General features: G+C 35.5%; 2 protein-coding genes across 2 annotated transcripts in view; both read right to left on the bottom strand.

Moving 5' to 3' along the window:
• LOC120772502 (gamma-1-syntrophin) overlaps positions 1-16,422 on the bottom strand; it is a 134,337-nt gene that overhangs the window by 108,274 nt on the left and 9,641 nt on the right. The window lies entirely within an intron of this gene.
• Positions 379-1,788, bottom strand: LOC120769985. The gene has a single exon (XM_040097065.1). It carries the CDS (start codon positions 1,786-1,788, stop codon positions 379-381), a length of 1,410 nt encoding a protein of 469 aa, XP_039952999.1.

Raw genomic sequence — 16,422 nt, 5'->3', positions numbered from 1 at the left:
CATGGAAGATCAAGTTGACACTAGAAAGCTTAATATGAAGATAAATTAGTTTGAAATAAGATGAACTCCGGAACGGACGGACTCGAACTGTGCAAAATAAAAGAAATTCACATTTTCTTAAGTACTATGTACATATGTAGATCAACCGATACAATCTTCAAGAAGACAATTTTTAGAATTAGTAGACATTTGTCAAATATTAGTAAATGATTTTAATATTATTTAGAAGTCTGTATCAGTACGAAAAAAAGAAGATTCACCAACTTAACAGTTACATATTATGTATATTTATTTTGAAGCCAAAACAGCACAAGTTTACAGATGATCCATGAACAAGAAGTTTTTTAAACATGACTTTTGCTGAACATATTTTTGAGATTAATTACAGTACTCTAATTGCGTGGTCTGTCCCACATGTTTCGGATACTGCCAACGGTAATTCAAGACTTCTCCAACAAAAGCGATTAGTGCCAAAGTCAAGCAGCCAAAGTATTGAATGCATATCCAGAAGAAATCGTCTAAAACTAAGGGTCTTCCAGAATCTAGTGGCTTACTTAAATCCTCGAATACCACCAACTTCAATTTGGCCAAAACAAAGAAGTTCAATGATATCCACTCTTTTATAATGCCCGACGAATGTAGACGTAATATGACGTCATCTAATAAATCACGATAAGGTAGATCTGGGCGCGTCGGAAAAGAAATTATGGAACTTTTAAAGAAACAAAGATCGGCATTGAAATAGAATATTGGGCGATGGAAGAGGCTTTGATGAAACTCGAAGACCTCCCAACGGGCATTCGATACGGGATACACATACTTCGTGTTCATCGAAGAACGATGCTTCAACCATGTGTTGTGGTCTTCTATGATTTCAAAGAGGTCAGGGTGCTCCTGTACGCTGCTGTTCATATCTAATATATATTTTTCCTTGGCAGAAATCAATACTTTGAGACCAGCAGCTTCCATGTCGTCGTAAGTGCGATACATCGGTTTTAGAGGCGGTTGCGTTAGATAGGATTGCAGATAAGCCTGATATGTCGTATTAGTGATGATGCTCATATAGCAAAGTAAGAATATGATAAGTTTCACTTTTAGATTAGGTTTCAATACCGGCACGAAGGATTGCGCCAAAATGCCGCGTATACTTTTATCATTCAAAAAGAGATTAATAAAATTGATTTTCATGTGCGGATTGAGATGTGTAAGTAAAGCGGCGAAAATCACAGTAAAAACGAAGATACAAAACAGTGTTGGTAAACGCACGATGCCAACGAATAGCTCATTAATTGGCACATTTTCGGGTAACGGCACCATATAACAATAATCCAAGTGATGCACTGGATAGGACATCTCTTCCTGGTCTGCTATAGACATTGGAAAAGTCAAACCCGCAGCAATGTCAACAGTGCTGTTAAGCGCCAACTTCAATAATTCACCGAAGTACGTAGTTTTACCTATTTCAAAGGGATGTTCAATCGCCAGCGTTGCATTTAGTTTGCCTGCAAATATTCTCACCAATCTGCCGACGTAACCCTCCATTTCCAGCTTGCCATCCGCTTTATAGTAAAGCATCGTGCGTGGTTCCAGCTGATCGGGGTACGTCAGCATCTTCGTGCCATGCATATCGCGAAACTGATGTTCAAAGATCGCGCTATTAAAGCCAGCAGCTAGAATCCTCTCTTTATAGCGTGGCGCATCAAGCGGAAACTTATTGCATGTATAAAATTTGTTACTCTCAGCAAAATCATTTTGTATTATTAATACATTGTAAATATCTTTAGCCATGGCTTTGCTGCAGATTTCTTCTATTAGCTGTAAATTTGTCGCATGTGCCGCATAGGCAACGATGCGAGTTTGCTTTAAGCCATGAAACACATTGATTTCCTCGAACGCTACGCCTATATTTTCATGCTCGAGACACAGTACAATGACTAATTCTTTTGAAAATGTTGATTTGTATTTATATGTCAACCGTTTATTCATCACCACCACCGGTAATGACAGCTCTGGAAGAAGTTGCTCAAAAATACAATCTTGTGCTCGTGTCTTGCAAAGTGCTACGGTATTATAATCGCGTTCCTCGCGCACGTTTTCGAGAAGTTTTAGCAAATCTTTTGCGAGGTTTTCACTAAAGCCCGTACTTTTAGGTAGTGCACTCGCTATGACTAAAGTCCTTCGAATGGCCAATAATATTATAACACATAATAAATGCTTCGTAAGCTGTCCACTTAGCATGCTGGAAGTAGCAACTGCACTATTTAACCGTTTAACTAAACTGTTTGGACACTATTAACCCCATTTAAGTGGACATTTGACGCATGTTTTGACCCATTGCGTGCAAATATTTGCATTGAAATTAGTTTCATAAACATTTTGTGTTGTTGTTTTCGTTGTTTGACAAGTCCTTTTCATGTTTTCTATGCGAAAATAACGTACAGGTATTTAGAAATATTTTTTGTTTGTTAAAATAATTTCATTATAGACTTTTGCAAATGTGCCTATATATACATTGTAACAAAAAAGCGCACAGAATTTGTAAATAAATTTCCCGAGTAAAAAACATTTCAAAAAAATTTCTTTTTTTTTCTATGTTGGTAAGGCTGTCCTTAATTACTATGCTAAATATGAGCATGATCTGTCAACCAGTTTGTTTACAGAATCGAATTTATCGAACAAAGAATTTGTCTTAAATTTTGTATTTGCAACCAAATTTCATGTGCGGAATCATTGCGGAAAGGCTTACGGTGATTCGGTTTTATCAAAAACACAAGCCTATGAGTGGTACAAAGTTTTCAAAGACGGTCAGGAGATCGTCGAAAAAATTCCTCATTCTGGAGACCATCGACCTCTTCAACTGATGAAAATATTAAAAAATTGAAGGATGTGGTGCTTGAAAATCGCCAGATAAGTGTTTTAGAGATGACAAGAGAGCTTAAAATATCTTGCTGGTTTTCTTTTTTCTTTGGGTATGCTTGATCGTGGGAATTCCGATCACACATTCATAGAGAGCATTAAAACTGACGATGAAACAAAGGTTTATAAGTTTTTCATGCAAACATTTCAATAACAATCGAAGAAAGAAAACTCGCGGAAAGCGCCTGCAGTCATTCCAAAAGGTGCTTATGAAAAGTGTTTCGAGGACTGGAAAAATCGTTGGCATAAGTGTGTTATATCTGGTAGGGATTACTTTAAAGGCGACAAAATAAATACTCATGACTAAATAAATATTTTGCATTTTATTTACAATTTCCGGGTACGAACTAATCCTATAGTCGACAACGAAAGATTAATCAAATAGTGGACGATTTACGATTCTCTGGATACTGCAATCCGAATAATGCCCCAGGCGTTAATCTGGATAGTTGATTAGTCGAATACCAAGAGTTTTTGTATGGTATGCTATACGCTAGATTGGTTCGATATCGACGGTTCCGACAATTGAGCAAAATTTCATAGTGATATATCAAAATCTGAAGGAAAGTTTGCGTATATATAGACAGATGCAAATAGACATGGCTAAATAAACTCAGCTCGTCACATATGGGGTCTCTGTCGCTGCCTTTGGGACGTTACATACTTATTGGAAATTGAATATGTTATACCCTGGTCTCTGTGTAAAAATGTAAAAACTTATGTCGGCTATTTACCGTTATTGTAACTTTATAAATTTAAGGAGTGGCTAATATTTTTAGAGTTTGTTATTACTCAAATCTGTGAGCCAAACTTTTTCGCGATATCCTATTTAAAATCAACTGGCAATACATAAATCAGTAAGTTCAGTATACGTGGAATGGGTAGGAAATGAACCGATTGCGTGAATTTTTGGTATTATTTCCCTTTATAAATCTGAAATTTTGTGGAAACAATAAAAAATTTCACTAAAATTGAGCTCCTGTGCTTTATAGTTAGCCCTAACTTTCGAAACATATTTACAATATATAAGCTTAACAGCGATCGGATATTTATCTCATGAGATTTCACCTTATCTCTTATTTCGCCTGTCGTAAGCTTAAGACCCTACAATCTGCGCCAACTATCGTGGGATAAGCCTATTCAGCATCGGCTTTAGGCCCTAGAAAATCAACAACTGACCAGATATTCATCATGCGCCAAATCTTGTAAAAGACCCGTGAAAAGAGCTTTTACTCTAATATTAAACGTAAATGGTTTAAAAAATTGTTAGATTGCTATAATCGTTATACATAACGTCGTTGGCAATTACTTTTATATTGGTACGCCTGAACTGTAATAAGTCTGTGCAAACTGACGTTGACTCGTCAGGAACGGGAATACCTCCCCGAGCCATTCGATATCAAACGAGGTTTCGGACAAGGCGACTTCCTATCGTGCAACTTCTTCAATCTGCTGCAAAGCTAAATAGGGAAGGTACGATCTTCTACAAGAGTGTACAACTGCCGGCGTACGCTAATGTTGGATAAAGAACCGATGAAAATAGGTGTAGTTTTGAACGAGGGCAAGACGAAATATCTGCCGACATCAAACAAACCGTCGTCGCGACTTTGTTCCCAGGTATTTACAGCCATAACTTCGAAGTCATAAATAATTTCGTCTATCTTGGAATCAGTATTAACACCAACAACAATATCAGCCTCGAAATCCAACGCAGAATAACTTTTGTAAAAAGATGCTACTTCAGATTGAGGAGGCAATTGAGAAATAAAGTTCTTTCTCGACGAACAAAGACCACAAGTCACTCATCATCCCCGCTGTATGGTGCAGAGGCATGGACCATGACAAGAGATATACGACGACATTGACATAGTTTAGAGAATAAAGAGACAGCGGCTATGCTGGAGAAGTTATGTCGTCCGAATGGTTGAAAACACTTATTATATTCTAACGTGACCTCATTCGTCAGAGATTGGTTTCGACGTAACCAATTGGTTTCAATATTATTCAAATTCTTCCTCGTAAAGCAAAGAAATGATTATTTCCAATTACAGACATACATATATTCTAAATTTTGTGGTATATGTCGATATAAAGTAAACGATTCTAAAATCGAAGATTCATACTATTTCTCCCAGATATTTTTGCAGCAATTTTTGAACGTCTGCGTCTATGTATCCGCTGTACACCCTTAAACCATGTTTAGTACGGAGTACTTCAGAGCTTATAATAAAAATTGCTCTCTGTAATACGTCACATACACACAAATGCCTTAATTTGATTAATCTACGTCCTAGTGGAATTACTGAATAAAGCAAAAAATCACATAGTTTCTGTTTCTGCCGTTCTCTAATTAAGCATTTTGAAAGGCTTTTACTTAGAGTTATAAGTAAAACATTCATAATTTGATTCGTTTATAAATTTACTTATACGTCAGTTGTATATATGTATGCATCTGGTAACTCAAAGAAAGGTTTACAATATAACAAAATGAATGCCTAAAGAAAAAAAGAACAGAACAGGAAATAGATTCAGCCTTTGGCTATTGTAATGCCAGTCTTTGAGTAGTTGCTGATTAAAAGTAAAGAAATAATGCAATAAATAAGCGTATCACCGTTAGTTGTGCACTTGCAGACCGAAAGTGTCACTTTGTTGCCTTATTATGGATGCAGCACGGCCAGCAGTAGAAGACTGTGGCAAATTCTATGCAATCAACTTGCTGCAATTTTGTAAAAAACGAACTGATCAAACTGTAAGAACGAAAAGGAAGCAAAGCTTTGTAGCATAAAGGCACAAAAAGCGAAGAAAAAAAGGAAAAGAGAAGATGCTGTTGTTGTCGTTCAACTTTTCGCACTTCCCTATTTTCTGGGCTTTCAGTAGTTTTAATTCATTTGCCGCTTTTCATTGCGTTTACGAGTATTAATGGCGCTGTCGCCAATGGCGGGCCGTGTCCGTTCTGTACGCGACGCGTCGCAACAATTGCGTGAATTGCTGCGACAATTTTGCGCTGTTAGCGATAAATTGCTGTATTTTACTTTGTGCTTTTATTCCATTTGTTTAGCGTATTTATTCTTTTGCCTCCTTTAAATTTTTACGCGCTTACGCTTTTCGCACCAACTTTGCTTGGCCAAGCTGCAACATTGAGAGGAAACAGCGCGCTTTGTTAGGGAAGTGAGTGGGTAAATAGTGAGCGGTGCGCGGTAGTGTTGGGTAGTGTCCTTTTGAACGCGGTGTCGTAGTTTACAGCTTTGCGGACCTTTCAATGGCGCCGCTTGAAAAGTAATTGATTTATGCGCAGAAAATGCTCAGTTAATTGGACAGCAGTGTGGACATTGGCGAAGCCTGAGAAGTGGTCACTTTTTTTAAGAACTTCGTTTTGAAAAAAAGCCCTTTACTTTATTTAAACTAAGGCTTTGTCAATGCGAAATCATTGAAGTATATAGTAAATAATGAATAAATAGTTAAATAAAGGCACACGGCACGTTGTGCAAAGTAATTTATTGGTAGTGGTTGGTAGAAATTGGTTTTTCGCCTCTATAGCGTGTACTTGATGCAGGGCAAACTCAATGAAATGCAATTAATTTTGTTTAGCACTTTACATTAGAACTAATTATCACCATTGCACTCAGTATTTTTTTTTAATGGAAATTCCAAAGCAAAAAATGTTAAAAGTTACATTTTCCAATAAGTTATGTAATACATCAGGGCAGCGCATTTTTGCTTAAAAAATTTTGGCTTACAATTTAGATTTTTAGTTCCGATTTGCGGATGTTGGGAATAGTTTTAAATGACTAGTTTTATTTTGATATGGAGTATGTAAATTTGTTATTAAATTTTCGATTTGAGAATAAAATTTTTTAGTCTAAAGCCTCCGCAATAAAAAAATCGCATGCCCGATACATATTTTCAATTTATAGTTCTGATTTCCCAAATGTGCAGAATTAAAAAATGAAATATGCATTTCTTAATTTAATAGTAAAAATTGGAAATTTAGTTTTAATCCCAAAGTCGGTATAAAAAAATATAAATTGTTTGAAAGTGTAACTTTTCCAACCAGTGCAGTAAGGTATTGAAGTTGATGGCTCTGTGGGAGTTTTATTTAATAGTGGTAGGACGCAAAGTACTCAACGTAAAAAAAAATAAAATTCTAAAAACTTTACATATTAATAATATGTTTAGAATTATTTTGCTTTCCACAACGCTTTTTTGAAAAAAATTAGAAAAAATTTTTAAAATTACAAATATTGTTTTTAATATTTTTTTTTTTAATTTTTAAAATTAAAAATACTTTTTGTTAATCCCGTATTTGCCATTAGTGTTTTTTTTTTTCAATCTGGTATTTGGAATTAAAACATATAAAATAATGTTTGATAAACGTTTTTGAGATTACAAAACAAAAAAAAATTAATATAAGTGTTAATTGAATTGCTTTTTTAATGCATTATTTGCAATCCTGCTGTGAATTTATCTTTACGCCCATCATGACCTCAATACCAGCTTCAAATCGCAAAAATTCTTGAAAATGTTTTCGAGTATTGTGAAAAACCTAGACAACCTAGTTCAATGCCAACTTCCATTCAGGAGTCGAAGTCGATTAAGAATCGATTCTTGACATTTGAAAAATCGATTATTTTACGAGAAAACTCGATTCTCGAGTAGAATCGGAATCGAGTTTACCATCCCTACTGGTAGCCATCGCGTGCACATATAATAACCTCCGCACAATAACCACCACAAAAAATGATTTTTTTCCATGTTATTTATATGGAAAACAGAAAATTTGAAATAGGCACCTCTTAATATTAATATTAAGAGATCATCTTTTAAGTGACTTTTTTTTACACATTTCGAAAATTTTGAGCCTGTTTTTCAGTTGAAGAGAAGGTTGCCTCAGAATGACACACCCTAATATACATATTTATATAACATATATGTACTATATGACTATAAACGTTAATTAAATCATTAATAACAGTAGATTATGTATAGTTAATAATACATATTAGTGTAAATATGCCAAAGAAAGTTTTCGCACGAAAATATGTCATCTTAGATTTGCTTTCCTATTTTCATGCCCAAATAATGTAATTAAGCACCCAAATATTCAGTAGGAAGTAAATGAGTATATAAGAAGTCGAAATCGTGCCTTTCCTATGGCATTTTGCTCTCCCTACAAGCTGGAATTTCACAGGTCGCTGATTGTCGCAGATGAAAGCTGTCAAAACACGAATTCTTCTGCATAATAACGAAAACAACTTCGGAATGCCAGTCAAGTATTATGACAACTTTCTGCTTTGCTGCAATTTCGACCGTCTAGTATAAAAGTTAGTATGAAGTTAGATAAATAAGAAAGAACACCCAAAGAATGAGAGGAGTAACCAAGTGGTTCTGAGGTTAATTTAATAGTTTGGTGCCAGCTTTGTAGTTGTATTTGATGAAAGTTGGTCATAATAAAGCACGTAAGTAAGTAAGTAAGTTAGATATTTTGATATTTTTATTGAGATAAAAGGTACAATAATGGTAAAAAAAACAACTACAACACAGTTTCAACAAAACATTATTGCGAACGTTGTGAACTCTACAATTTTACCTATGAATTTTTCTGGATAATGAAAAAAAAGTTTGAAAATGAGGAACTGGAAGCATTAAGCGATGAAGATCCTCGTTAAACACAAGGACATCCTATGGGAGTGACTCAAATAGCAATTTCAAAATGTTTAAAAGCAAGGATGCATTTAAGAGTAAGACAATTAGATGACATATGATTGAAAGACCATTTTAAATTTCAGAAATTCTGCTTGAACGCTAACGCAAAATGAAGTCGTTTTTGCATCGGTTTGTGATTGTTGATGAAAAATGGATTTATTATGGAAACCCTAAATACATAAAATCATATATGAAAACAGGAAATACAGTCAAATCAAAGATAAAACTGAGTGCTGACGATCTGAAGGGCATTTTGTACTAAGTATGAACTTCTAAAACCAGGTGGAGCCAAGGTTGCCGAAAAACGCCTGGAATTTGTAAAGTTACACAACGCTCCGAATTATCATTGTACGAAGAATATGTAACTCTTTCTGGAATGTTGTCTGGAATGCTGCCTGGAATGTCGAGTTAAATTCGATGACAAAAGCCTTCGGACAAGTGATGACTCGTGACAGCCTTTGCTGAATTTTCGCATTACCGATTTTGCTTAAAATCAAACTATAAATAATTTTTCGTGGCTCGGAATGGAAAGCATTTTCTTTGATCGGTTTTGTTGCTAACGCTCTTTGCGCACGAATGCTGGTATGTCCCTTAAAAAGCCTTTTTGGCTGATTTAATTTTTTCAATCAGTAAAAACTTCTAGTCTGGGACGGCATTTAACAAATTTTTTCGATGGAAATCATAATGAATGATTTTAAACTTTGAACTTTTAAAACGTTGGTTGCTTTTTACATATATTTCGAGATTAGGCAAGCCTAGTATTGTTATCTGGCATTGCAAAACCTTATCGTAAAATTTGGCATTTTTATAGTAACTTAAAAATTCATCTACGACAAAAAATGGAATTGAATTGCAAATATTTTCGAGGGATTATTTTTTACAACTTTCGCCATGGAATAACTCAGCAATAGTGCATCGATGCACTTAATTTAATTTTAGCCGATAAAGCTTCATTAAGGACCAGTGTTTAGCGATGGCATCGTAAATTCAATTGAGGTCGCAGACCACTCCAAGTCGGAATTTGTGAAGGTCGGTCGTCCAAAATCCGTTGTTCCGGAAACTAATGATGTTGTCCGTAAACTGATTTGTGGCCTATGATAGCGGGGTTTCGAAATACGGTGATGAAACGTAGATTTATGCGGATTACGCCGAAAGTAAAAAAAACAGTCGACAGATTAACCGAATCCTCGCAGGAAGCAATTCCAAGCATGTCACAACCATGCCACCAGAACAACGCTGATAAGTACATTCTGAGTGGTACACAACTATCCTTTTGCCAGTTGTCTTTCAAGAATTCAGGAAACATAACCACCGAAGATCACTCTTCACAATGACAATGCGAGCTCTCACACGTCGACTAAAACAACTGCATTTTTAACCACTCAACACATTGATTTGATGAATCATCCGCCGTATAGTCCTGACTTGGCAGTGAATCACTTCTTTTTATTGCCATTCTTAAAAAATAAACTAAGAGTTCAACGTTTTTCGACAACTGTAATGACGCTTGATATGTTCAGTACGCATGCTCTGGAGACACCTCAATCAGAGTGCTTCGATAATTGGTTCAAACTTATGAAAAGTGTATATATTTTACTGAAGAATATTTGAAAAACAATACAGCGATTTTCGATGATTAATATTTGCTTTTGGTTTTCAAAGCCCGAAATATAAAAGGCAACCCTCGTATTACCTCAAAACTATTTTACATTTGTGTTTTTAAATATCTGGGTCGTGCGAGATTTTATTCACTTATTTTTCCATCAACGTACCAGATTGGTAGGTACTTTTATTAGACGAAAAATATTTTCTGATTTTGTTTTTTTTTTTTTAATTTCTTAATTAAATATTTCAAGCTGCCAAAGCTCATTTTAAATTAATTACACTATTTCTTCCTTTGCTACATTACGTCTGCAATGCATTAATTAACTCAAGCGCGACTTGAAAGCTCATTGCGTATTTAAGTGCCTTTCTCCACCAAAAACAAAAAAAATATATTTACTGTAATAGTGTGCATACGTATACATATATATGAAATGTATTTGTATGTATATTCACTTTAAAAGCAACATTTCGTAACACCACAGCGACCACATAAAGCTTTTAACCCGCCATCAAGTGAAAAGCTATTTTCACAGTTTCGTAAATGCGAAAGCGCTCCTCACACACACTCACATCAGCACTTTCGTCCCTTAAAGCATACTTTCATCATGTATGCACGGTGTAGGAGTGTAAATTTGCTCGCATATACCTTTGATTGCCGCCAGTCAATTACAGCCGCGAATTACCACTAATTGAGCATATGTAAAAAATGTTAACCAATTTACGTGCAACTGCCATTAATGTTGCAAGTGCATTTGGGCAAGTGGCAAGTCAAGGTAACCGTTTTCTTTCTACGCTTTCGAAGTTTAAATGCAATGCAACGAATTGCTAAAAGGCATTAAATAATAAACTAATTGAATTTCCATTCTAAATTCAATGTAATGAGAGAGAGAAATGAAAGGAATTTCAAAATGAGAATTTTAATGCTTCAGAAATTTTGAATAAAGGATTCGACATTTGCAGCTAGAAGAGAATGTCATTAGTCAATGAAAATCATTAGAATTTATAGTATTCAGTTTTGATTAGAGAAATGTTGTTTTTCTGTAGTAAGACCAAATTTCTGCGGCTTAGAAATCTGTGGAAAGTGTCTGCTAAGAGTTCTGACTTAGTTGCTTTGTTTTGATAACGAAAACAGAAAATTTGCTCTTTTTGTAAATTGAATTTGAAGTCTTTATAAAACTTAACTCCTAATACTTCCCACAACATAACTAGATACGGTTGCTTTAAGCTTTCACACAGTACACTCGATAGATCCTCATATGCGATGTAGAGAAGGCTTATCCCACGGTACTTGGCGCAAATTGTTAGGTTCTCCTTTTTTGTGGATAGGGCAAAGCACACCTTAACTCCAATCGCCGGGTATGCTTTCGTCAGACCATATTCTACTAAGAAGCTGATGCATGCTCCTTATTAGTTCTTCGCCGCCGTTGTTGATTACTTCGGCCGGCAATCCATCGGTCCCGCCGCTTTGTTGTTCTTCAAACTTTTTTATGTTCGGGCAAAGAAACGTTCGCTCTATCTTAATAGATTGAAGAGTTGGGTTTACCACCTCCTGGTGTTATGATTTCATTGCCATCCAGCAGGCTGGAGAAGTGTTCCTTAAATAATTTCATTATGCGCATCAGTTTCTAGATCACTCCTGGTTCTATAAGAGTATGCTCCGGTAATGAAGCCTTGAATATTCGGGCATTACCCCTATCGGCCAGCTTGTCTAGCTCTTCGTATTCACGCATTTCGGCCTCTCTTTTTTTTTGTTCGCAAATGCGTCTCGCTTCCCTCTTCAACTCTCCTTGGATCATTAGTATCCGAAGCACAAGTTACAGTGTAATTTTTTATGAGAATTACTTTGATCGTATACTTAGTTAAAAAAAAAATAGAACCAGAAGAGAAAAATATTTAATAAATTTGGTTAAATACTAACAATAATTGTCCTAGGTATGAACACAAATTAACATCGTATGAGGATATTGAGGGTATCACTTGATATACATAATAGTAATAATGAAAGTATTTGTTAACCATTTTGTACATTTGTAGCAATCAACATAACATTTTTTTTTGCAATTATTGTGCAATATTTATCGCTTTTTATACGTTTTAACTAATACATTTCAGTAAATGTGCAATCTCAAGAGTCATTGGTGAACTAAAATATACAAAATGGATTAAGTTTATGAAATAATGCAATCATTACACGCACGCTGCCACACCTAAATCAAAATCAAGTATAATTGTATAGATTTTCTAAATCATAGGTGAATAATTATGTAAGCGTTGTGGAGATTTTTGCTTGCCACTTAATGAAGTTAGCTAAAAACACAGCGAAAACCAACGAGCAACACAAGATTAAATAATAACAGTCGCTGCTTACAAGTACACTCTCGCAGCTTAAGCGCTTAAAAGCACAGTCCACAACCGTTATTCGTATGCTTTGCGCCCGTTTTGTTGTTTGCTTGTTGATAACTGCTGGCACTTGCTGCGAGTGCGTGTGCCTGTGTGTGTTTGTGGCATTAAGTTCAGTTAGCTACACGAAATGTTAGTTAATTGTGGTAACATTGGTTTCTTGTTGTTGTTGCTGCTGTTGTAACTTATGTATTTAGTTGTCGATAGTTGGTAGTTACGGAATTCCGTACTGAAGACGAGCACTTAGCAGGCAGCTAGTGCACGTACATGTGGGTGAATGTGGCGAATGCGGTTGTATGGACTGGCATTTGAAGTGCAACACAAAAATTTAATTACGTTTGACTGCGATGCGGCTTCAGTGTCAGGATAAACTCCGCTTCGATAAATCACGAAATCAATTGAATTAACATTGCTTGGCAAGCTTGTGGCAATGAAGTGGAGTTAGTGGAGAAAATGTGTATAAGTAGTTTAATGCAATTGCTCTGTTAATGTGGATTGCGGCGCGTATGAGTGACATATTCATACACATAAGTGTAGATTTACGCGGAAGTTTTGGATTTTCAAGTTTGCAAATAAAATGTAAAGTAAGATGTCAGCAAGTGAGGATAGGAGCGAAGATTTTTTCAAGCTCAAAGTACTATTACAAATTATAAAGGAAGAAAGGAATCAGGCATAAGTATTCTTTATAATATACTCATCATTAAAAAAAATACAAAATTTAATCAGTTTTTAACTAAGAAAGAATTACACCGAAGCTACAATACTCTTCAAACGATAATTTTTTAAAGCAAATGAGGATATAAGAAGATATGTTATCTTAATTTGGAATGGTTAGTTCATATTGCAGCTATATGCTATAGTAGACCGATCTAAGCAAATTCTTCGGAGATTATACCGTTTTCTTGCGCAATAATCGATGCCACATTTCATGAAGATATCTTGTCAAAAAGGTTTTCATTACTAGAACTGGTTTTTTGTCAAACAGTTTTTATCACAGCTTTATATATGCCAAAGTTACGTTCGGTTAGGTCGTCGGGTTGATCCGCAACCGATAGATCTCATTTGAACATATATTCGTCCTTTGTGTTACCTATAAACTTCTAAAAAGTGGATCACTAGATCCTCATAAATCAACTAAGCGTTTTGAGCTCTCCACAAGTTTATTAAGGCGGTTTCGGTCAATCTAAGCCACTTCGCTAGGTTCGTTTAAGATATGTCTACCGAGATATTTCAGTCTCAGTCTGACCAAAGCTGGGCAAGAAGTGACAAGATGATTCCACCTCGCCTTCTTCCATACAGTTTTGGCAAAGAGCATCAGACAGAATCGCTAGTCGCACAAGTTACGGTTGATAACAAGCGCTTGCTAAGCTCAGTGGAGATCAAAGGGTCGAGTGCCAGAACACAACCAGACATCGGAAAACTGACTTTGTTCCAATCAGATGAAATTGGGGTGAGGGTGGCCTCCCTAGCAAGCTCATTTATACAGTTGTACATTTTTCGGTGATTCGGTTGTGACCAGGCTCCCATACATGTATAATATGGAAGAAACTAGTTGCTATTTCTAATGAAGTCATGCACTCTTTGAATAGCTGTGAGCGCGTAGTCGACGAGCTCGAAGCCAGTTTAGTCTTCTACAAAGAAAAACTAGCTCTGCAAACTACATTTCTAATGTAGCTACATATATTTAGATATCCTTGGCTTAAATCGTAAATGTTTGTCAGGAATTTTCATATTACCAAAAAAGATACAAAGTCTGCTTAGGCAATTACTTGGCAGCCTCGTTCCTTAAGTTCCTTTAAGAGGCCGTACACTACTCGGATTCAGAGTAAGTGGGAACGGATCCCACCTTGTGAGGTGCACCTACATACTTCACTAAGTCCCCGTGCCCTTCCCTACTCCGCCACAACCGTTCAAACTCTAATATATTTAAAGCTCTATTAAGTGTCACAGACCGTACGTTCTTGAAAGTCTCTTGATATCGAGAAAAGTACCCATAGCACAGTCTTTGTGTATAAGGGCTCCCTCCTGTCATAACACTGCCGTGCAAGGCAATATCAACTGACCTGCCTTTGCAGTACGCATGCTGAGCGCTTAATAGCCCGTCTATTGGAATTCTACTCCTAATTGATTTTCAACTGAAATCAGAAAAACCTAATACTAAAAAAATAATAGACCTTAAGTCCTTAATAGTGATATGAGAGCTTTTACCGATCTTTTGGACGCACACCCCCTTACCTGCATCCAAGCCGCCTAAATGTGACTCCATCTAACGCAGTTTGCGTAGATACTGCATGATACCTTTGTTGCGTGCTAAAGCTGTGCAGTTATAATGCCGTAGGGTCCCCGTTTAAAAGAGTTAATAGCCCACGTGAGACAGCGCTCGTAGTCCGAAAATAAATTTTTGAGTTTTTCTAATGCATTTTGAAAATCTTTGACATATCTATTACATCTGTGAACTAACTTGAAATGTGCAGCTATGTCGTATTTAGTTACTTCGAATTTTTCGGAAAGAGTTAGCTTGAATTTCACATTTACTTTCAAAAACAATATTGAATTGGGAGAATTGTGGAAAAATTAATTATTCACTGAAATAAATCTGAAAGGGACGAAATAATTACAATAAAAGACCGGAAGAAGAAACATTCGATTATTTTTTTCTTACACCCGGAATCAACTGTCTAAGTTATAGAATTTTTGTCAGCTCTAGATTGGCTTAATCCTTGATTAGAATTTGAAATTTCTTGCTTCGAAATGAAAAGAAAAATATGAAATTGTATGTCTTTTATTAGATTTCTAACACAAGCTTATAGTAAACATCTGTTTTTTAATTTTAATTTGATGAATTCCGTGAAATTCACTAATGAGCCTTTTTCTACGAATTGACCTGCTGCTTTCACTTATTTCAATACATGTTGCTAATTAACACGATAACCATTGACTCGTCATTACAGTTACAAATTATCCCGTTAATACCGTTTATTGAAATATATATTTTCTTTTGAAAACGTTCAAATGTACACTCAATTTTGAAGCTTCCCTCTTACTCATTTTGCTTGTTTTGCATATTTATAGGCATATTTGCACGGACTACTCTCGAATTTCCACATAATATCAGCAATAAATATAAAATTGTATATTTATGTAATATCTATAGGAATATAGGCAAATCTCTTGTATTTCACATTTATGAGCCCATTAAATGGCATCGAAATGTAAATACTCTAATTAAATGTGAACTTTCGCCGATGCGTGTAACTCTGATCTCTAAGCCAAATATACTATTTGCACGAGTTAGACAATGTATTATTACTGAGTCTAAAATCGCATGACTATTGATGGCAAATTATAGTTTGCTATTCGTGTATACTAATATTTTACACAAACAAATAGACAGTTGCATTTGAAACTAGTTATTTATCTATTTTTGAAATACCAGCAGTATTAAATCAAATATTCGCGAAAATTGAATAAAATAAACGGACAGTTATGCAGTTATATACGTTTATACATATGAAACTATGCAACTATGCAATATTTTATTATATAAATTGTTAGCTGTAGATATATTTCGGTGTCATGCCGCTCTGTGCCACGTTTTATTGGCATAAATCAAAATATTTGCATTTATTTAGATTGCAACGCATTTTTGCTTAGTTGGCACTGTCGCACATAGCCTCACGAATTCCATGCTTTTCTAGAATATTAACAACATATTAATAATACTACAATTTCATTTGGCTCTGTGGGCGGTTAGGCGACCACAAATTACGGCATACAAGCTTATTGACTATAACATAT

Source organism: Bactrocera tryoni, chromosome 3 (genome assembly GCF_016617805.1).
Source record: "Bactrocera tryoni isolate S06 chromosome 3, CSIRO_BtryS06_freeze2, whole genome shotgun sequence".
Taxonomy (NCBI): domain Eukaryota; kingdom Metazoa; phylum Arthropoda; class Insecta; order Diptera; family Tephritidae; genus Bactrocera; species Bactrocera tryoni.
This window is presented reverse-complemented; position numbering and strand designations above follow the sequence as displayed.

Excerpts from the sequence above, each read along its gene's own strand:
- LOC120769985 (XM_040097065.1), bottom strand. The coding sequence starts at position 1,788 with ATGGCTAAAGATATTTACAATGTATTAATAATACAAAATGATTTTGCT.